Source organism: Solanum verrucosum, unplaced genomic scaffold, assembly GCF_900185275.1.
Source record: "Solanum verrucosum unplaced genomic scaffold, falcon-dt-bn FXZP01000252.1, whole genome shotgun sequence".
Taxonomy (NCBI): domain Eukaryota; kingdom Viridiplantae; phylum Streptophyta; class Magnoliopsida; order Solanales; family Solanaceae; genus Solanum; species Solanum verrucosum.
The window spans coordinates 5,920,155-5,944,240 of NW_026019988.1; the positions used below are offsets into that span (position 1 = coordinate 5,920,155).

At 34.2% G+C, this 24,086-nt stretch overlaps 3 protein-coding genes across 3 annotated transcripts; 1 reads left to right on the forward strand and 2 right to left on the reverse strand.

The window, feature by feature from the left end:
• Positions 1–4,975: 4,975 nt before the first annotated feature.
• On the reverse strand, positions 4,976–12,954 carry LOC125818650 (NAD-dependent protein deacylase SRT2). The gene is made up of 11 exons (XM_049498163.1): positions 12,767–12,954; positions 11,218–11,260; positions 10,896–11,130; positions 9,754–9,819; positions 9,119–9,164; positions 7,955–8,115; positions 7,750–7,879; positions 6,715–6,876; positions 5,944–6,071; positions 5,469–5,568; positions 4,976–5,344 (listed from the first exon to the last, which is right to left on the reverse strand). The coding sequence occupies exons 1-11, from the start codon at positions 12,812–12,814 to the stop codon at positions 5,294–5,296; spliced, it is 1,170 nt and encodes a 389-aa protein (XP_049354120.1). The 5' UTR covers positions 12,815–12,954; the 3' UTR covers positions 4,976–5,293.
• A 657-nt stretch (positions 12,955–13,611) lies between these two features.
• LOC125818659 (psbP domain-containing protein 2, chloroplastic) lies at positions 13,612–16,023 on the forward strand. Its single transcript, XM_049498173.1, has 3 exons — positions 13,612–13,980; positions 14,780–14,935; positions 15,627–16,023. The coding sequence occupies exons 1-3, from the start codon at positions 13,675–13,677 to the stop codon at positions 15,885–15,887; spliced, it is 723 nt and encodes a 240-aa protein (XP_049354130.1). The 5' UTR covers positions 13,612–13,674; the 3' UTR covers positions 15,888–16,023.
• Positions 16,024–17,016: 993 nt separating this feature from the next.
• Positions 17,017–22,104, reverse strand: LOC125818662 (proteasome subunit beta type-3-A). The gene is made up of 7 exons (XM_049498175.1): positions 21,958–22,104; positions 21,612–21,793; positions 20,680–20,787; positions 19,610–19,699; positions 19,414–19,498; positions 18,271–18,365; positions 17,017–17,213 (listed from the first exon to the last, which is right to left on the reverse strand). Exons 1-7 carry the CDS (start codon positions 21,961–21,963, stop codon positions 17,165–17,167), a joined length of 615 nt encoding a protein of 204 aa, XP_049354132.1. The 5' UTR covers positions 21,964–22,104; the 3' UTR covers positions 17,017–17,164.
• Positions 22,105–24,086: the final 1,982 nt, after the last annotated feature.

Here is a 24,086-nt window from a genome sequence, read left to right on the forward strand (position 1 = left end):
AAAAAATATGGCGCAAATTGCACGTGGTGGGTTGAAACTAGTCGTATGTATAATAATATAAAATAAAACGTGCTGTAGAGTTTGACAGCAGAAACCAGGCAATAACAGGACCACCGTTATTATGTCGACAATTAAATATTACTTCCTCCGTTCTAATTTATATGACACTTTTTATTTTTTGAGAGTTAAACAGGTAAAGTTTGATCGAAAATTTGCGCATGAAATCTTCAATTTTTTTTGAAATGAAATTTATATATTTGTAAACTACGTAAAGATTACTATAAGTCACAATAATTGATGATTCAAAATGTTTAAAAAGATCTATGAAAAATTTACGATAAAAAATAGACTTGTTTGAATCTCGAAATTCGAAAAGTGCCACATAAAATGGGACGGAGGGAGTAGTATACAGTATAATACTAATTCATTAAAATTCAAGTATTGAGACTTTTTGGGGTGTTATTTTTATAATCACGTACCCCATCGGTTTCACAAGAATGATCTAGTTTGATTTGTTATGGAGTTAAAAAAAAAATAAATTAATTGTATCAAATGCATCAAAATAATAGTTAATCTTGTGACATTAAACATGTTAGTTGTCACGTGAAAAATTGAAATTAAAATATTGTCAAAAAAGGGAAATGGTCATTTTTAAAGCAGATTAAAAAGAAAAGTAAATCATTCTTTTTTGAATAGAGTGACTATTAAATTAAATCTAGACCAACTTTGTTCATGTAGTGTAGTCAAGAATATCCACGTTTAAAAGATGAAGATAGTAGAGATGAGTATGCTTTGATAGATGTGTGAATATACTATGAGAGATATGCTTAGTAACGAAGTTTTACAAGTTGGGAATAACTTTTGTAACAAAAAAAAGGAGGAAAGACAGATTGAAATAGTTTGAACATGTAAAAAGAGATAGAAAAACGTGTTAGAGCTGATATAGTTTCTGTTTGTTGAAGACATGACCCTTGTTAGGATAAAAATTAGGAAATTGAAAATTAAGACAGAAAAAGTTAATAATATTTTTACTTAATTAAAGAATCTAACGAAAATTATAATATATTATTATTATTATTATCATTTATATCTAGTCAAATGAGATCACATAATTTTTTTTTTAAAAAATAAGATTTTTATTTTATTTTATTTTATAAGCATTAAAGTGGAGGGGTGGGGGGGGGGGAGTACTTTTAAGAAAAATGTTACTTGGGGATGAAGAGTCTAAGCAAGTGGGTGTGTGGGGCCCTCTTTGTTTATAGATTGACCGCAGCCATAGACTCAATAGAAGAGTAATATCCAATGAGAGGAAAACACGTGTAAAGATGTCCCCCACGTGTGCCTATGATTTTGTCACTGCTCTCGTCACTTGCTAGGGACCACTTATAATATCTCCGTCCCAATTCCGTCCCAATTAATATTAATTTTTTAAATATTTTCTTATTTTAATTGGTACTAAAAAAAATAACTATTTTATACTTCTCATATTATTTATTCTTTAATGATAATTTATTATAATCATATTAATATTATGATATGTTTTAACAGAGGCGAATCTATCATATTTAGTATATGATTGGAAAAAAAAAAAAAAGAAGATATATTTTAATTAATATAACAAAAATATTTTTTATTATAAACTTTAGTAACATTTACAAAAAGTGCTAGAATGTAATTGTCACTAGTAAAATTGCCTCTAAAAAAGTATATCCAGCGACAACTAAGTTATTATCGTTAATTAATTTGTTGCTAAAAATTATTTTAATATAGTGTAGTGAGAATTGATCACCAAACTTCTAAATAAATAATTTAATATCCAATCAAATACACTATTTAATATTATTTATAGCGTGAATATCAATAAATAATGTTATACAAATTTTAAGATATATACATAAAAACTTTAAAGAAGTCGGCTGTTAAAGTAATATAATAATAATAATTATCCAACAAATGAAAAAGAAAAAGGGATTCAATAGCGGTCAGGTCAGGACAAAGAAGACCACTCGTGTGCTGCCTACCAAACCCACAATTGTCAAAAGCATATTCTTAGAATAATAATACACTTTTCATTTCAATTTACGTGATGTTATTTGATTTGATACAAGATTTAAAAAAGATTTGTTTCTTCAAATTTTGTGATTTAAAATTAGTCATAAATATTGTGTGATTACAAACATATTTTAAAAGTAAAATGAACATTTTAAAGTTCAATTATTACATTTAGAAATATGTAACTAAATAAAAAGTCAAGTTATATAAATTAGGACGGAGGAAGTAATACTCCTTCCATCTGAATTTATTAGATATTGTTTGACTTGATCTAAAATTTAAAAAGAAGGTAGATTTCTGAAATTTGTGAGATAAAACAACAAGTCATAAATATTTGTATAGTTAGAAATCATTTAAAGTACGATAAATATTTTGAAGTTAAACTAACTAAAAAATAAGTTTTTATATTTTAGACCGATTAAAAAATAAATGTTATACAAATTAGGACAAGGGAGTACTTAACTAGTTTGTTCATAGCTCCAAATTTTAACTAGTGGAGTAGATGACTAGTTAGTTCTTTTTACTTCAAGCTTTTACTCCCTTACATTTTTTAATATTCTTCAATATTATCGACTATTTACGAAACATTCAAAACATATGATTATTCATCATTAGAATTAAAATGTAAGTATTTGAAGTCGTGCATTTAAAAATTCGGGTGATACACATATGAAAGGGTCAATTATCCATGCCAATATAAATTTTGTGTCATCAAAGTCTTGACTCTCGATTGCAGAAAACTTGAATCCACTTGTGATTAGGGGTGAAGCTAAAACAGTTCATTCGAATTTGATAAATTTAGAAGCTTTTGCTTAAACTCACCGATTTTATTCTCTGAACTATCGAAATTTCGTACTTCTATCGAATTCTCCCTATCTCCAAATTGAGCTTGTATAGGTAGATGTTATATTTTTGCAGAAACTATTAAACATGTAATAATATTTAACTGCAAACTCAATAACTTAGACAAATTATAAATAAAATGATAAATTTAAAATTTAAATTCCGATTTCACCTCGAATCTTGAAATTCTCCTACCAACCGTGAATCCTTAACAAAAGTCCTAAGAAGGAGGATTTGACGTCTCTAGATAAAATTGTAGCCACTCACCAGATATGCCCAACTCACAAAAAAATAAAAACGCCCACAACCAATAAAATTTGATGTTGATTGGTCAAATCTATTAAAAAAATGACTAGTAAAGTGCTAAAAAAACTGGCAAAATACTATGAATTCAAAAAAAAACTAACAACAGATTTAGTTCACCAAAAAATAAAAAATAATTGAGTTCACAGCCCTTTGACTAAGAAATTTAAGCACTTTAATAGGCCACCAAAGCAAGAAAGTTATTATTATGAAAAAAGAAACATAAAAAAGTGGTGAACCACCAAAAACTCCAAATAACGTGATGCAATGGATGAGTTATTTCTCATTTAATCAGAGATTTTGAATTCGAACCTTAGTATTAAATTTTTTGGATAGAAAGTGCTTCCTCCTTAATGGGGTCCCTACTCCCTAGGTAGCGTGAATTCGAAATTGTCAAATTTTAATGCAGATATCAAACAATGAAAAAAAAACATTATAAAAAAAAAAAACAGAAAAAAGTGGTGAAGTTTTCAACTTTTTTTATAGGACAGCTCAGAGATGATGTGAAGTGTTGACTGGATTATGACGTGCTCCATGAGAATATATTTGTGATACCTCCAAGGCTCCAACCTCGAAGTTTCTTCATTACCTATTTGCTAAACAATTTGTAATTTTTATATTCAAATTTAGTTGACTCCTAAAATTCCAAACAACCCAATTATAAAATTATTTTCCCTTTCATTTTTACTTGTTTATTATAATTAAAAATGAATTTTTATAACATATCAAAAGAAAAACAATGTTTTTACTTCATGTTTTATCAATAATATTAACTACTCATTTCAAATCATATTCTCCAATTTATTAAAAACTATACATCAATTAGTATGAATATCTTGATAAAAATATGTACATTTCATTTATTATTTCTAAAAAAGTGTGAAACAATTCATTATGAACAAGTAGAAGTGAACAAAAGGAGTAAAATAAATTGATGTTTCGCTCTCTTCGTAGTCTTGAAAAAGTTTAATTTTATCTCTATTATAAAAAATTATTTTATTTTACCCTCGATTATACTTTTGATATTTATCGTTAGCAAATCATCTCGCATTTATTTTGGACTGGATGAACCATGCCCCCTTTTGTCCATACAAAAAGATTTACTTCTTTTAAAGTAACATTTGATAATACAATGCATTGATTTTTTTAAAGAAAAACTGTTGAAAGTGAATTTCAAGATTGGAAAAGCGATTTTAACGATTTTTCAAGTTAAATGTCTTCGAATGCAATTTTTCAACTTTACCCCCCCTTCAAATATCATATTTTTAATATCCAAATTGCTACACTACATGTGTCAAAATATTTCAAGAATAAGGTCCAAATATACCTATCTACTTTTGACTATGGTTCAAGATTACCCCTCCTATACCTCTTCGGAGTCATTTGATGTGATATATAAGGTATAACAATCCTAGGAATAAAATGCAAGACTATTTTACCCTGTGTTTGGTTGAAGGTATTAGGAGGTCGTGATATTATTTATCCCGTCATTTATACCTTGGTGATGGGATAAGTAAGTAACCTCATATACGTGATGGAATAACTTACAGGATAACTTGTTCCCAACCTAACGACCCCTTCATGTTAGAGCACTACCTAAGATCAAAAGCAAAAAAATGACGATACATCGATCGTTGAGATACATTAGAAATATCAATGCATCCAATGACGGTATAAAAAAAAAGGTAAAAGAATTGAGCAATGTGTATAGCACAGAGGTTTTTTTTTTTTTTTTTAATACCCTTTTCCCCCTATAATCTTATATGAATCTTTAAAGATGCAAAAGGCAATACTAAAATTCATCATTTCCAAGCAATATTCTGTGTATTTTTGCGCCATTTCAGCTTCAACTCACTCATCAGAAATTCGAAGTAGTCGAGTTGTGTGACAATACAGACGCGCACATAAATAGTGAGTGTGGTACTTGAGAAGTTCACTTTAAAGAATTACAAACAACATCGGGATGGATTTAGTGAATTTACCACACATGAGATGCAGCGAACTAGCACGTTCCGGCCAAGTGTACAATCCATTTGCAGCAACTGATGAAATAGAATCTGGGATGCTATTAATTAACAGTTCCCTGAATCAGGAACTAGGGAGCAGGGATACTTAATGATCCAACATTGAGCAATCTTGGAAGTATCTGCATCATATAATTGTATAAGCTACGGTTACAGGAACGTTGCAGCAAGAAAAACTGTAAAAACAGATGCGAGGATGACTATAACGGAAACTATAACTTCTGGTATTCCATACAAAGCACTAACCTCTCCAACTCGAGCACTAATTTTCAAAGGTACAATATCGTCAGCTCGTGTAGCACCAATATTTATAATTGCAGTAGCAGCACCTGCCTCACGCGCAGCTCTGTTGCAAAGGTTTATCCTCATGGTGTTGATATAAGTTATCCAAAAGGGAGAGAAGGAAATAAAAACCAACACAAAGAAGGAAATTATGATGTGATAATCATACAGGTATATGCAAAGAGAGTAATAATGTTACGTTTCCAGAACCATCCGAAACAATTTTCGGAAAAGAGGAAGTGAATCAGAAGGGACCACTCTCCCAATTGAAATTTCAGGTCATGCAATTGCAATCCTAGTTAAAAAAAATTATGCTTGGTATAAGACTAATTCATCAATGATGCACTTAGACAAGAACCGAATGATCAAACAAGTTAGAACTAACCAAGTAGACCAGATTTTCTTTTTATTAAAATGGAAGAGAGAAGCAAATTCTCACTTGATAAGCCGGAAAGCGGACATGGTCATCAAAGATGAACCAAGTACAAGGAAGGCATCACATCCCTTTGCAGCTTCCATGGCAGCATCTGCCCTAGATTTGGGGACATTATCCCCAAAGAAGACAACCTGTAATGTACCATATTTTAATGACTTATACTAGTACACTACGGTCGATATGACCATAAATTCAAAGGAACAATGATTAATCGAATACAACAACAACATGCCCAGTGAAATCCCCACTAAGTGGGGTTTGGGGAGGGTAGAGTGTACGCAGACCTTACCACTACCTCGTGGAGTCATTATATAAAATTACTAGGCAAAGGTGAATTTGTCTTTTTCCTTTTTAATGAACTTTTAGAAGTTAAGTATGCCATTGACTAGGTATTGTAATAAGTAGCATAAACTTTGAACTAACTATTAAAAACAACATAGAACTTATAAAGTTTTGATATCCTACAGCGAAATCGAAAATACAGTTCCCTATGGGTTTGCACTGCAAGATCCAACCTTCTTTCTTCCCATGGTATTATGTGTATAATTATGGCACAAGGCAGAAATTTGAAAGTCATCTGTACCTATTGGCTATTCTTATTCACCCCGGTGAAAGGCTCGATCTTCAATTCAAGATTACTCTTTGACATATTCGTGATAACAAAGGAATCATCTTATTCCTCCTAGGCCAATTTTAACCTCTAGGAAACGAAAAAACATAAAGAGCTCTAAGTTTATATAAACTAGTTCATCTGATAAATTGAAAACCACTTACATCAGGTTTCAGAACTCCTTGGCAGCTCTGACATTCAGGAATGTAGAAATCCTCTTCCCAGAATTTCTCATCAATCTCAATATCCCCATCAGGTCTTTGTTTCATTCCAAAGCTCTTGTCTGATCGACTGTCATAGTCCAAACTTTCAATAGCTTCTGCCCACTGCAGTACTATAATATTTCCAGTTCAGTTTATGCCAACGGAACAAAACAGTGAATACATTAGGTTGATCAAGAAGAAAACATGATCTTGTTATTCAAGTTTTCCAATTTTGGGTTGGCTATTGTAATACCCCTTAGATGATGTCTCATACACCATAATCAAGGGCCAGCTGTTAAATTCTAATAATGTTGGCAAATAAACCATCGAAAACCAATGCTTTCTATACACAAGAAGACATATATAATGTCACAACTGAACATGGTAGTTAGGCAGCTAATCCAGTACTTATTATTTGTTAATCCAAATATTAACATATGCTGTGTTATCATACAAACTGAATAGACCCTATTGCAGTCCAATATCAATGAATGACAGTTTTCTGCATAAACAAGGTAACACAGAGTTGTATGTAGATACAGAACTCTTTAAGATGAGATGATGATGGATGAAAAGGCAAAGCAATTGCTGCAACAGGTACAGAATTGCAGGCCAAAGGGGGAAGGTTTGGGATAGGGGAGGAACTGATGCGTCAAGGCCCGAGGGTAAGGCAGATGGTTGTGTGACAATGAAATCCTTATTTTTGTCGTAAGTAAAGGTGACAATGGAATCAATAACATTCTATGCACCAAAACGCCCCTCCTCTTTTTGCCAGACAAGTATAGGAAAAGCATTGTCGGTGTTTATAGTTCTACAGGACTTGGACATACATATAGACTAGTGCCTTGTGGAACAGTGCTGAAATAGATTTCTCTGTCATCTTTCATGAAGTCAAATCAACATAACTCAAATCGATAATCAGGCAGTGATTTCAAATGCAATGAATGGACTTATATGCACATTACTAGATTAATACAATAATTGAATAAAGATAACCTTGGGATTATGAGCCTTCACTTGATCTTGAAATAGATCTCGAGGTAGAGAAAAACCACAATTTGTACAGGCAACAATGTAGACAGTCCCATGCAATTCAAGTGGATTGCTGCCAGCTCGGTGATGCAGCCTGAGAGGAAGAGTAACAAATTAGTGTCAAAAGGCTCATAAAATCAACGATAAAATGAAAAGACGAGCCAACTACCTGTCCACATTCTGTGTGATCATAAAACTTATATGGCCTGCTTTCTCAAGAGATGATAGAGCTATATGACCTGTACTAGGTTGAGCAGCAGTGAAACGTCTCCATCCAGCATAGCTCCGTGCCCAATAACGCCTTCGAGCCTTGATTGATCGGAGAAACTCCTACAATTGGATATATAAATCAGACAGTTTGAATGTAGGCAGTAAACAGAAGCTAACTCTGTAAATTTTAATGAAAGCAGAACTTTTTCTAGCACCTAAGAATGTGGTTTAGCAGTAAATGAAGTGGGATTGCAACTTTGGGAGACAATTCAAATCCCAAAAGAGGCAAAATCACTAGGTGATTACTTCCTATCTGCCTAAGCATTAGTGACAGAGTTACGGTACGGGCTTCAGTACCTGTGCTAGCAAGAGGTAGCAAATAAATAGTGGAATAATTGACACGCATGCAAGTTTAGTCAGCATGAGAAGAGCGATGTTGAAATGGAGAAGTGCTACTAGGGTATTATGTGACAGACAGAAGGATAGATAAGATTAAAAAATGATCAAATTTGCCTGAAGGTGCCAAGTAGTACACATTGAGGATACAACGGGAGAAGGTCGCCTGAGATGGTTTGGTCATGCTCTGCATCGACCTACAGCTGCAACCGGTACATCTGGTGCATAGATGTGAAAGTGCAACTATGGTGAGTGAAGGTGTTAAAGAGGACGAGGTAGAAATAACAATAAGGAAGTTGTCTCGAAAGACCTACAATTTCTGGGAATCAAAGCACACTTAGCTAACGATAGGACATAGTAGAAGGAAAAGATCCATATAGGTGAGATCTACTAGTTGGGAATAGGTCTAACTTATTTTTTAAATCTTTTTTTGGTATGATGATGACATGAATTGAGCTTAAATGGAGAAACATGAGTATTCATAAGCCAATCCCAACTTATTTGGGACAGTTGTTGTATCATGTATATATTCTGGAGATGACCAAAACCAAATTCATGTAGGATTTATTGTCTAAAAGAAATATATAGGTCTAGAGATGAACAGAACTAAATCCATAGTAGACTGATAGATTTTTTTTCCACTGTTAGATATGCGAGAAATGGTATTTATAAGTGAATAATGACACTTCAATGGAACCAAGAATCATAGCACATGCCTTCAAATCACCTGATGGGTAATTGGTTTGAAACCCGTACTATAAGCTCCGTTTGGGCTGCCAAGAGAAGAGGGAAAAGCATTACCATTTGTCAAAAATATCACTTAACTTCTTTATACAGAAAATATCAGGCCCCAAAATAAAATCTAGAAGCAGCACAAAGCTGTAATACTGAATCCCCAACTCCACTCTTAAACACAACACAGACGTACCACCCTATAGAAAAAGGCGAAAACTGCAGGGAATGCTCAAAATAGAGTCATTACAAAGAAACTTTGGTTTCACAGTACCGTCCTGCATTGAATCGAACAGGACATCTTGCTGCACTTTCAGATTTAATCCTCACTTGATACAATTTATATAAATGCTCAACACCAAAAAAGTCAGATTTTTTAATTTGTTTATAACTGCACCAAATAGCAGGAAAACTAAATGTTGACAGCCTTCTGATTTTAATAAGAAATGTGTCTTCCTTTTTAGAAATGTAACTCAGCTAGGATGAGAAATTAAATATTGACAACGTCTTCTTCCCTTAGCAGTAAAATGTATTTCCTTTTGAAATGTAACTCAAATTATCAACTTCAGAGAATGATTAAACTGTTGACTGTTGAGAACGTTGAGCAAGCTCATCTAGTTTTAAACCAACCTTCTGTAATCCGGAATTCCACTCTCTGTGCTCATGCCAGCTCCCGTCAATACAACAAGCTTGGTACTACAAAAACAATGGAAAGGAACTAGTCAGTATTTCATGTCATAGTGTAGTTGATATTAGAAGAAAACACAAAAGAAAGTAGTATTTTATAACTCAAGTGCGGCTAAAGGGACACCCAATTTGACCTACAATTAAAGAATCAGCAAATGAATCACCACTAAAGTTCTAGTTTGTAATACAGAAAGTAGAAACACACGATGCCTGATAAAATTGCATGTAGGCTTATCACATAGTAGTAAATTCAGATAACAAATAAAAATACATCTATACTATGTGCATTATATTACAAAAACTTTAGCTACTTGGACTCTTAAACCACATATTATTTAGCTAAATGACTTTGAAATTATATCTTTCTTCCCTTTTTTTGAATTTTATGACTTCAAAATATTGAACTTAATAGCAGTAAAAAGAAGTGTGGTCAGAATCAACGGCCTTGTTATCGTTACAAATCTACCAAATGCAAGAAATAAATAGAGGGATTTGATGTAAATGATGCCGTGAGTTTCAAGGGATTCTATGTCTTTGATAATCTGCTTAGGAAATGCTATTTCAGTTGCACTCTCTTTTGTAGTAAAATACATTTCACAATTCACGTAACCTCAGCCCCTCTTTCCCTCCATTCGTTCTGCTTTTCCCTGTAATTTTGACCTTCTTTCCTATACTTAGTTGCCACGTGATTGTGAATCCCTCTGTACTACATAATCTATGTATAATGAACATTGTTGCACCCATTTAAGAAGACATAAACAGATGAAATAGTTGGCTTGGTTCATAATTTCTTCTTCCAGAATGATTAGAAAGAAACAACAAAAATGCCTTACCGAGAAAATGGGAAAGAGTAAAGGGTCCTCGGAATGAATATGTAGAAATACATGAAACAATTCACATTTCCTTACATGAGACTGTAGAATTAGACCATTGCAGCACAAAAGGAAAAAGGGTAAGCGACTAATCGAGCAAATTTTTCCAAGGACAACCAAGTATTCTCCAGCACAATAGAAGTAGCTAAACATCCACTTTTGTATTTTCCGGACTTTTCTAATCCAAAACAAAAAAAGGAGCACAATTCCTACCTTCTATCAAAGAATTCATACAAACTTTCCACATCTTCCATGCTAGGCGGGTCGGAATAAGGAACCATCCTCTTGTGACTCAAAAAATTTGAAGGTTCTTTATCTGTACAGTCTGATGAGATCTTTGGAAATGATATTCGTGCTGCTGTTTTCACAGACTTAGCATATCCCTCAAAGGGGATGAACTTCTTCACTCCACTAAACCATTTCCCCATTGGATTACTTGATTGATAAGCTGTAAACAAGAAAATAAACTGCTCAGGAGCCAGAGAACTTATAAGTACATATATTACGAACTTGATATCCCTGAACAAAGACTCACCTGCCAATTCTAAGCCCAACAAATCTCTTTTATTCTTGATGCCCTGCCCATTCAATTTACACGTTATCGCTATAATTTTATCAGTACCACCAAAATCTATATGTTAAAGGCACCATAACTCTAATATCCAAAAGAACAGTTGCGGAGGTAAGTAGAGGCAAGGGGTTCAATTGTATCCCCTTCACCGTAAATCATACTGTCCAAGTAGGGCAAAAATGAACTATTTTTTGTTGTATATATGAGGTGTAGTTGTTGCGTTAACTGTTGAATCTCAACCGAAGATTCCCGTGTAGTAATAAAGAAGTTCGAAAATTTGCTTTAAGTCCCAGTTCCAATTTGCAATTGAGATATTCTAGCACTTTTTTGAATCCCCTTGTAATAAATATATTAGTCTAGTGGTCAATGAAGTAGGTTGAGAATCATGAGGTGTTAGATTTAAACCCCAGTTGATGCAAAAATACTAGGTAAGCACAACCTTGATGGACAGAGTTACTCAATATTTGTTGGTGGGAGGTAGCAAATATAACTGAAAGTAGACAAGGTGCGCATAACCGGACCCTAACCCAAACTTAGTGGTTATCAAACTAAAGCTCTGCCACTTCAAAAGATTATTTAGTCCTAGCATATGATTAGATTCATGTGTAGTAATAAAGAAGGTCCAAAAATTTGCTTTAAGTCACAATTCCATTTTCCAATTGTGATATTCTAGAACTTTTTTGAATCCCCTTGTATAAATATATTGGTCTAGTATGATCAATGAAGTAGGTTGAGAATCACGAGATGTCAGATTTAACCCCAACCAATGCAAAAATACTAGGTAAGGACAGCTTGACGGACAGAGTTACTCAGTATTTGTTGGTGTGGGGTAGCAAATACACTCGATATTAGTCGAAGTGCAAGCAAACTGGCACCAACTCCATGGTTATCAAACTAAAAGATACACGGCTCATTTGGTCATTGCATATGATTAGATCCTTTTTTTTTTATAACCATAGTGTCCGGACCAGTTTCTGCACAACTCAACTAATTCCACGGATACCTATCACCTCCCACCAACATTTGCACAACTCGACTAATTCCATGGATACCTATCACCTCCCACCAACATTTGCACAACTCGACTAATTCCATGGATACCTGTCACCTGTCACCTCCCACCTCCCACCTCCCACCAACAACAAATACCACACACCTCTATCCACCAAGGCTAGAAATAAGACTTCTAGATTAAAAGAAATCAGGTAATGTTTTTGTTTCTATTGGGAATTGAACTTGAGACGTCATGGTGCTCAACCAACCAACGTTATTGACCACTAAGTCATACCCTTGGCTGCCATATGATTAGATCCTTCTTCAAAAGCAAAAACAAAACAAAACAAAACAAAAAAAGGAAGAAGAAAGAAAATCGAGAGAACACTTCCCACTATATGCCTAGAAATGTATCTCAGAAATCTAACACTTACAGCAATTCGGCATAAAAACATCAACAAAGTCAACAATTAGATAAAATAGCTGCCGGTTATTCACAGTTAGATTATTATAAACTTACAGAAATTGAAGGTCTGCAACAAAGTCGCAGTGACATTGACATGGCCATAGAAATGGACTATAATTTCAGATTTTTGCTCTCAATTTCCTAATTTTTAGGTTCTCTGCTGTTCCGCCATCGAACGTATCGTCTTCCACTTCGAACAATTCTCCACCGCTCACAACTGAAAAAGGGGAATTTGCAATGGTTTTTTTTCCCTCTCAGTTTATATATGTCGTTGATTTTTTAATTTTATTTTTTTGTTGTAATAGTTTTTTATTTAAAGCTTTTTACAGGTCTCCCACAAATTATACTTCTCAATTCTTATAACCTTAGATTTGAATGTGAGTGCTTTTAAAAAAAAATAAAAAATTGAATTAATGTTTTTTTTCATTTAGTATGATAGAAGATAACTAATATGATATGCTATTTTTAAGATAATAATCAATTAATATAGAATCGATAAATAAATATTTACTCTATTTGTTTTATCATTTAAATACTTTCTCAATATTTTATATGAATTATAGTATTTTTATATAGTTCGTAAATATATAGAAAACCAAACGGCATAAATGATATTCCAAGCTTATTATCTCTTTTCCGATTCATCCAACACCCTCAAAATCCACTTCTTTACTATCCCACCACTCCGCCCTCTAGAATCCCTAGTTCTGTCTTTATCTCATCTTCAAAATATTTTGCTAGATTATATTATATATATATAAAAAAATATTAAGACAATAAATAAGAAATTTATTTATTTTTCAAAAAATTAAAAAAAAATATTTTCATATTTTATTCAGATTGGGACATGTTAATGTTGATAAAAACAAATGGACCTCAGTTCAGTTCATGTAAGTAAGGCAGAGGGCAGAACAAATAAGATGACCCTTCCTTTCATCTCCTCTCAATTACTATAACACACAATGTCTGCCATTTGCTCAGTAGCTTGCTCAAATCCCCTTCAAAATGGCTTCTTTCAAGGTCTCCCGAGCATATCCATTAATACCCCATTACAGTTGAAAACGAGAAACCGATCCTTAATTTTGTCATCAAATGAATTGGTTCCAACTTATTCAACGAGACGAGCACTGAATGTATCAATTTTGACGGTGTTACTGTCGATACCTTTCTCAAGCTCCGCTATTGCCATTGGTGAGGTGTTAGAGCTTGAAAGATATACGGATTCAGTTGAAGGTTTCACTCTCCTCAAACCCTCTTCTTGGAGTAAGGTTCGATTTGCCCTTATTTTACCCCTAAATTAATCGAGAATTGTTTATTGTATTTGCAGCTTTCACTAATTAATCAGCTACCAAAACATACTGTTTTTTTTTTTTTGCTTAGATTAATTGTAAATGTAAACTATATTTAGGCTTATTCGGCCAAGCTTCCCTGAAGTCAAAAGTGTTCTTTTTATTTACTCCTTACCTATCAATTTTTGTGAGATAGTTTGAGTTATAGGGAGTTTAAGAAAGGAAGTCTTTTGAGGCTTGTGGTTTCAAAGTAAGTCATAGTTTGGTTAAAAGTCGTTTCATTTAGGCTAAAATGAACATTTTGAAGTTAAATTGTTATTAATATGGAAATGTGGCATTCTAGTGATAAAAATTGGGACAAAGGGAGTAATATTTAAAAAAGTTTAGGTTTTTGGCCATTTTAGGGGGAAAGGTGTTTTAGGCTGAAAAAGTTGAGTTTTCGAAGCACTTTTGGGACATCAATCAAGCACAAATTGATGATTCTAATATTGACAAAAGTTGATTTTCAAATTGGTTTGCCAAACATACTCAGCTACTTTCCAAAAATACACTACTTTTGGAGAATCTGACACGCACTCTTTGACATTTTTTAGAGTCCGAACAACATAGCTTTTCAGTGTTGATTACCACCCTAGACCAAAATTGTTATCATGATTGATGTTGGGCAAATCCTTACTCTATCACGCACACATAATTGGAAGGAGAAAAGAATCACTCTCAGAGTTGTACCAGATGAAGAGGTTTTGGATACTGATTATGCTATTATTGGGTTCTTCAGGTTGATAAAGCTGGGGCAACTGCCCTGTTTCAGGATGCAAACAAGGGATCCAACAATGTGGGCGTTGTGGTTATCCCTGTAAAAATAACAACCCTTAGTCAATTCGGAACTCCACAATTCGTGGCAGATAAGTTAATTCTGGCTGAAAAACGCAAGGTCAGAATCCTTTTACTTTTGCTGTTCTGTTTTCTCGCTGTTCCGAAACTACATTTACTAATAAGGAACTGCTATACTAGCAAGAGGAAGAGTATTGATGAGGTTGAAATTCTAGTGGTTATTGTTCGCATATTTTGCATAATCTCCATTTACTTGGTAATAGCTTTATGTTGGTAAAGGAGGTGAATCCTATCCGAAAGTAACAACAGCAACATATGGGGTCTGGGGAGGGTAGAGTGGACGCACACCTTACCACTATCTTGTGGAGCTAGAGAGATTGTTTTCGAAAGACCCTCGGCTCAAGTGCAGCAAATCCAAGTACAATGAAGAAGAAAACAATGTAGAAAACATAGCAACTAACAAAGGAAGCGGTGTAAAGCCTACAAGAAAGGAACAAGAACAACTAAATAGTGTGATAGTTGAAACACATTAAACAACAAACGATGATAGATATCATAAGCAAGAATAATACAGCTAGTACAACAACAAACACCAACAAGCCTAAACCCTCAAAAGGCAATAACAACCCTCCACTACCTACTAACCTTCTACCCTATCCTACAATCCTATCAGCAAGTGAGATTTTTATATTTGGACTTTATAGAAGGATGTGAAAGACTGTAGATCCCACTGAAATTGTTTGCTTCTAAGGATTATTGTCAACTAATAGTACTGTCTTTTTTACTTTTAGGAAAGTACAAAGGAGGCTGAAGTGGTTTCAGTATCGGAGAGAACGGGTGAAGGAGGTCTTCAAGTATATGAGTTTGAGTACAAGGTTGATAGCACAAGGGGAGGGTTGAAGAGGATACTTTCTGCTGCATTTGTGGCGTCTGGCAAGCTCTATCTGTTAAACATTGCTCACTCTGATGGGTTAGAAAGTCCTATTGATCCGGATAAAAGAAATACGTTGGAACAGATTCTTCATTCCTTTGATATTGCTCCTTCAACTTAAATCAACATGAGCTCATTTTTTTCCCTCATTGGGCTTCGTCCTGGGATCAAAACTGAAGGTATGCCCCAGGTTTTTTTCTTTGGGGGTCCTGTGTTGTAATTCTTCTACTTAATAGTACTAACCTGTTTATCTTTAATACGAGCCTCACATTCGTCTTGATGTGTAGCATGTAGCTGTGTGTGTATGACAAAAGAGTCTCAACTGGCTACTTATGTTCCGTTTTACAGGAACTTCCCATGCATAAAGGTAGTAACTCTATACACACTGACTCATGAACCTCGCGCTGATACTTTGTTCTTCCCTCAAGTTGGCAATAGACACCTCTATCACATTATCATGTTGACACCATTTTGGTCAAGCCTCAACCAATATTGGCTGATTTAAACGTGACACAGGTTTTGCCAAAAACTGATTAATGACAACAAACAATAAACCCAGTGTAGTCCCATAAGCAGGGTTTGGTGAGAGTAGAGTGTATATAGACCTTCCCCCGCCTCATGGAGGTTGAGAACTGATTACATGACCTATGGGGACGATGGAAATTTCTAGGCGTTCTTCTGCCCTGGGAAGAACCAACCCAAATTTCTATGGTCTGCAGAGGAAATTGAAGATTGTCTATTAATATCTGTTCCAAAGTCTCCCTTGGTTACAATATTGCAAATCCACAAGGAGTCTCAAAAGAAATTGATTCATCTTCTATATAATTTGTCTCCCTTTTACTAAGACCATTTGATACATTCAAGGATTCTGAGTATCTTCTCAAAGCATGACTTAGTTCCAACGGAGAAGATAACCAAAACACTACATAGGCAAAAACTATATGGTAAAAAATGAAATCTCACGATCTTGGCACGACAATCGAGCATAGCATAGCAAGACACGAAGACAATAGCCAATCCATACCCATATAACAATGTCAAAGTTAATCATCTCTTCCTCAATCAAGTTGGCTACAGTGTCACCGCAATACACTGTAACCATACAAAGGCGCATTCTGGAAAATCTTGGCATTACGTTGTATAGCCTAATGACAAGATTGTCTAGTGTGTGACAGATAAGTTGTGGCAGAAATTTGTTGGGATGCTCAAATAGAGGATTGTAAACTAACTAGAACGTTAACATTCATTACTGACAGACAACTGAATCCATTAAATAACAATCTTGGAGAGAAGTTGCTACGATAACATCAAATATGAAATGTTGAGTATTCATCAAAACAAGTGAAATGTCATCCCAGTGAAATGCAATAGTGAACTAGTATAGCACCCCACAAGTGTTTAGTCCATCCTTCCCTTCAAGATCCTCTCAGTCACTTCAGTTGGTGTCCTGCAACAATATACATAGATTGGAATAAAAAAGATTGGAGTACCAAAACAACATAAACAACTCACTTTAAACTAATACTCCCTCCGTCCCATTTTATGTGGCAACATTTGATCAGGCACGGAGTTTAAGAAATAAAGGAAGACTTTGAAATGTTTACCAAATTGCCCCTTCAAAAAATAGTCATATTAAAAAGTAGACTCACTTTTCTCTCTCCTCATAAATGTATGATTAAGTGGGACTAACAAGGGTAAAAGAGGAATTATACCTTTAAATACTTACCATATAAGGAAATGTGACATTCTTTTTGAGACCGACCAAAAAGGAAATGATGCCACATAAAATGGGACGGAGGGAGTATGATTTCATGAAATATGCCATGATCCCCATCCCACCCCCACCCCCACCAAGGATCGATAAATAGAAAAGGAAACGGAAAACTCCAACCAACCAACCACAACATGTGATTGGGGTTTGGGGAGAACCTCAACATGCATTAACTACGACATGTAACAACCATTTTCTCCAACCAACCACCCTTCTAGCAGCAATGCTGTTCAGATCCTTAAAAATGCCGCCGGGACCGACAAATCCGCCGAAAGTTATTCATATTTGGAGGTTATGGTACAAGCTCAACGGTATTTCTGGAGGATCCGAGAAACATAGTTTGTCAAGCCCCTCCACTCTGCCAAGGCCTTAAAGACTTTATCGTCTTCCTAAACCCAGTTCCTCTCGTTCCCCAAGCCCCAAGCAAGAACCCATATTCCAACATTGGAAACCCGATCCCTTCACCAATCCAACTTAACCACTTCACCATGCCTAACAATGCCATATCTTCTCTGTACTTCAGGCTCTTCTAATTTCTCTTTTAGGAGGGCGCTTTTCTAGAATTACCTAACCCTCTAAACATGTTGGGCACACACGGTTTGTTGTTGCCTTAAAGACCACCATCTTGAACATAATAGATGGTGGATAATTTGTTTTCAATTAGACTCCAGTAGACACTTACTAAAAGGAGATGATCAAGAAAATAGGCATATGAAAGCATCTGAATACTTACACAACATAAACATGTCCTCCCCAACCACTTAAACAGTCACGGTCTACAGATGACAACAGTGCTTGAGAGATGGTCTCAAACAATTCTTCCGGTCCCTGAAATGTTAGCATACAATAAGAAACCATAAAGCCAATAAAAATAAGAAATAAATGCATGACAAACAACAGAAGCATTGCAAAGAAGTAACAGAGTAAAATTCTGAAGCATGTACATGCAATATTGGAATGGAAATTCAATTTTAAAAAAAATCTGGAATGGAAGGTTCTGAACGTCGAGAGAAACTTAAATACCTGTCTTACAATTAACATGAATAAAACCCATCTTATTCATTTTGTTTGATTAGTCAAAAATCATTTCGGTGATATCACACAAAGATGGTGTCAAAAATAATTTTCAAGGCGAGTGACTCAAATGGCTCAACCACCCAATGCATCCATAGCACATCTGGCTATTCCAATCATCTGTACACAATGGTATCCTCTGCCTACAACTAAAAGAATGTGATAGAAATATTTTAAAATACTTCTTTACATTATTACGGCTTCATAGTTTACTCTCGTTCTGGATAGTCCAAAAAATACATAGTGGTATACTTTCCCATGCTGCCATGTTCTCCTAGTCAATCCTCTGTTCTTAAGAGATGATAATCTCTATCCTCTCCTTAGTATCATTAAAGTCGTCAATTAAAAAAGTGCAACATCCACAATTGTGTTGTGAACCGACGATATAATAAGATGTGATGTGTTCAACTTTTCCTTGTACAAACAATACTAACTCACCACCACCACCACCCTCCTCTACCTCATATTATCTATTGTTATCACACTCTGCCCCCCTTGGGGAATAACTAATGTCAGATTTTTCACCCATCAAGCAGTGTCTGCTTAAAGAAAATCAATTTGTCAAATCTGCTGGTTTTAATAAATCAAAACAGAGAACAGTGACTATGAGACTCCATGATGTTGTCTCCAAACATATATCACCAACTGCCAGCTGAAGCATCAAATAAAAGCAGCACTTCAGCAACTCTAGGAAGATTATTCCCATTACATAACAAAAAAATGGACATGTGATGCATGGCATTCAAGCTAGAGACAGATTATCTAATTATATGGCAAAACATAAAGCAAGAACAGTACAAACCATGTCGGGCTTGTACATGGCCTCACAGGCACCGTAAAGTGATTCAGATGCAGTACCAGAAACAACAAAATCTTTTGCGAGCTCCCTGCACGACAAGCATTACATCTAATAAGTAGCAATACTATAAGTTGCCATGGAGACCCTGGCAGAGTACACAAGTCCCCAAATTTTAGCAGTAGAAAGAAACGCAACATACTTTGCTCCAATAGAGTCCATTGTGCAAATAAAAGGCTTGTCATCATCTCCTAATCCAGCAATTACAGGCTGGCACAAGTATGGACCAAACCTACACAAAACCAAATGGATAATGAAGTTATAACAAGTTGATGAAGCATTGATCATGGATGACAAAACAACAACCCAGACTGGATTTAACGGGTTTTGTCCGACTAAACAGCTATTTGGAGTGAGCATTTTTTGTTTAGTTCATTAAGTCCAAATGCTAAGGTTAAGCTTGATTAATTTTTTAGCTCAAATACGAACAGGAGATGTTCGAAAAGAGAGTTTGAGAGCTTGTGTTAATTATTTAATTAACCACTTCATATGGATCATACCTCTAAAATCAATGTATGATGTCTAAAACATGTCTGCATATGGGGGCTTTGGGGGGGGGGGGGGGGATATAGCAAGCAATTAGATTTTTTTTTACTAGAAGTAAGAACACGTCATCTGATGTGATTTCTACCCATATCTGAGCACATCCTCCTAACTTGAGTAACCTTTGGATACAATGTAGGAAATATTTTCACACTAAAGAGTCCTTTCTGCGCTCCTCTGATTTTTCTTTACTCATTCTTCACATCTCTTTTCTCTCTATTCTCCTCTCTTTGTTCTAATCTAATAAATGAAACCTCAGATCTAGTTTATTAAATGGAAAACGATGTCTCAGCCCACTCATCAGTTAAAGTCAACTTAAATCTAAGATCCAACAGATCATTAGCTAGTTTGGAGCTTGAAACTAAGGGTTTGAACTTTGGGTTCAAAAGACTTGTGGAACAAGCCACCAAACATTAGCATCTCTTTTTTAAAAATATCTGGGCCTACTTGCACACACCTCTGCTAGTTTACCAAGTACAGCAAAGTTCTTAAAAGTCCAATTGACTCTAAAGGCAGCCATTTAAACACTTAATACTCAATTAAAAACTATCTCATCAAATCTTCAAAAATGCTATTCATATTCAAGAACATACAATTATGACTGACACCATGTAATCTTCAGGAAGTAAACGTTAACACACTGTCAAAGAACATATGCTAGTTACCAACCTTTTCTCATAAAGCATAGCAGATACAAGACTGGCAAAGGTCTCGGGCTTCATATCCCTATCTTCTCTAAGCTCATATAGCTTGTGACGGAACATGAGGCGTTGATGCCTGAAGAAACCATTACCAAGAGCCCATATCAGTATGCATAATCCAAACAAATCAAACTATTAATACACAGATTGTAATACACCCTCTCCCTATACATAATCAACAAGAATGCATCAGCAAATAAATAAGTAAAACACCAATTTCACCCTTTATTGTCCACTACCCACACATCCAACCCACAGGAAGCCTTCCTCTTTGTCAGTAATCACTAACTCCAAACTCACTCAAAATATTAAATTTCTACTCCAATATACTTCTCTAATTAATGTGCTCTATAAATCTTTCAAAATTAAAGAAATAGGTCCTTTAATAAATGATGGTAATTTCTAAAAAAATAAAGGCTTACAACACCCAACACAATGGGGAGGCAGCAAAAATAGTACTAATAATAACTACAACTACTACGCCTCAGTGCCAAATAAGTTAAATATATACAATAATGATAAAAATAATAATATTAGAAGTTCTCTAATAAGTCTAGAACTTGCACATATCACCTATATTGATCTTTTTCTTTCATTGTGTCCTATTTAACTTTTTTTTATAATTGTGGTATCCAAACCAGCTTGGGTGCACCTCAACTAATTCCAAAAGATACCTTCCACCTCCGGCCCGCACGAGGTACTAATAACTCTGACCACCAAAACCTAGGACATATGGGAAGAAATGACCTAGTATTTTTTATTTCTGCTAGGATTCAAACCTGAAAACTCATGATTCTCACCCCCACTTCATTGACTACTAACTCACACCCTTACATGCTCGTAGTAATCTTTAGCTAGCAAAAAACAATAAAAACAGAATTAAAAAAAATTAGAAATTACAGTGTTTGAGTATCAGTAGCCAAGCCAGAAAGTCCAATAAAAAGCTTCTCATGTATTTTATAAATCCTCTGGAAATCAGTAGCGATTGTCTGCAGCTGTACTCCAAAACGCCTATCACTCGCAATAGCAAAACAGTTTTTCCCAACCATCGCAACCAAAGCACTTCCATTATACTCAAAGATCTGTTCATAAAAATTACCAAAAAATGAAAAAAAAAATACACTATTTAATCAGATTTCAAATTCGATCTACGAAAAGAACTAGGTTTTACAACTGTACTAAGCATAAAAAGGTTAAAAAAAAACTGTGCAGTTCATAGAACGAAGGAAGAAGAAGAAGAACTTACCGACATTGGAGAGTGATTTAGAGAAACGAATCGAAGTTTTTTGCAGAATGCTTTTGCTAATGAAAGAGAGACTGAGTTTTTGATGTCTTGAAGAACACTTCAATTGCAAGGACCTTAATGTTGAATTTTTGGGGATTTAAATTAACAAGAGTATAGGGTCAAAAATGTCACAAAAAAAATCAATAGATATATTTGATCTTTTTCATAAAATTCAAGGGTATATTTGACCTTTTTCATAAAGTTTAGAGGTATATTTGATTATTTTTATACAAAAGTCAGATTGTAGCCCGTAGGAAATGGGCGATACGTTTGTATTTCTATGAGAAACTCGATGAAATATTTTTATACACAAGTCCTAGGAAGTGGGCGATTATTGTACTTCTATGAGAAGCTCAATGGAACCCTTTTTTTATTTTTATTTTATTTTATGGCTAATATATGTGTTAAGTAAATGTTGAAACGGTAAAATTAAAGTTCGTAATAGTATTACAACGATAACAATAATTACAATTCAGTCTCAAATAAGTTGAGGTTAGTTAAGTGAATTTTCATTTTTGTTATTTAAACACACATATCAACTAGGTGAGCATGTTCAAACGATTTATATGTTATAAAGATATATCATGAATTGACAAATTTTACGTTGATTGTCGACTTACCGGCTACCGCAACCTTCCTCCTTTACTCAAAAGTTAAAAATTAAACAAATATATTATAACATATACATATATCAAACTAAATATTCATTTACACTATATAATTACATTATTTAATTCGCAAATTACAATTTTTCATAATTCTAATCTTTGCAAAACTTGTCTCTAAACCAAACTACTTGTGAGATTACTACAAATAAATAAGTTTTAAAACTTAAAACTGAAATGCGAAATTTAGTGAAATCGTGTCATACAAAGACACAAAAGTTTATAGGGTAAATTTTAGGAATCACATAATTTCAATATGAAATTACAATATATCCCTCTTTAGTTTGTAATTACATTAATTCCTTAAAAAGTAACACAAACCGAATACATAATATGTACCTCGGATACATTAAAGAGTATCTCGGATACATTATAACATAAACTGGATACATTAAAAACTAGCTCGGATACATTATAAAATAAACCGGATACATAATATGTAACTCATATACATTAAATACTGGCTTGAATGCATTAATATGTAGCTCAGATACATTAAAGAAATAAGGGATTTTAGAGGTTTTTAGAAATAGAAGAGGATATTGGAAATAAGGGAAACATAAGACGTGTATTTCAGTAATTTTTTCAAAGTTATAAGAGTATGATATAGTAGATTAAGACTTACCCTGATAAATGTATTTTATATTAGATAAAATTGCAATTATCAGTTATAATTTCTTAAAAGACTTCAACATTGACTGTTTTGGTAAATATAAAAATCGAATAAAGCTTTAAATAAATATAGTTTTTTATGGGAAACTTACGCAGTTAAGCAAATTTATACTAGAGCTCTAAGATAAACTTAAAATAAAAACAATGAAAATTTATACTAGAGCTCTAAGATAAACTTAAAATAAAAACAATGAAATAAACACTTTAACTGGATTTGAACCCGGATCTCACAAGTGGATCCTCTAACTTCTACCAACAATACAATGACACTTTTATGCTTTTTATGGGTGCACCATTAATTATATCATAATTTCTGTCAGTTTCTCAAGATAGATATATAACATGTAACACATTTGCAATATGCAGATGACACTCTAGTGTTTTGTGGTACCACAGGGGAACAAATGTTAATTCTCAGAGTTATTTTCAACATCTTTAAAGCAGTTTCTGGTTTGCACATAAATTGGGGTAAGAGTTTCATATACCCAGTTAATACAGTGCCAAACATTGAAGATCTGGCAGAAAAGTTAGGGGGAAAAGTGGGTGAACTCCCAACCACATATCTGAGAATGCCTTTAGAAGCTAAGAGCAAGTCCAAGAACATATGGAGTGGTGTGATAGAGAGAAGTGAAAAAAGATTAGCAAACTGGAAAAAGCCAATACATATCCACAGGTGGTAGACTCACTTTGGTAAGCAGTGTAATGGACTCTATCCCTTCATATATGATGTCACTCTTTCCTATCCCAGCCAGT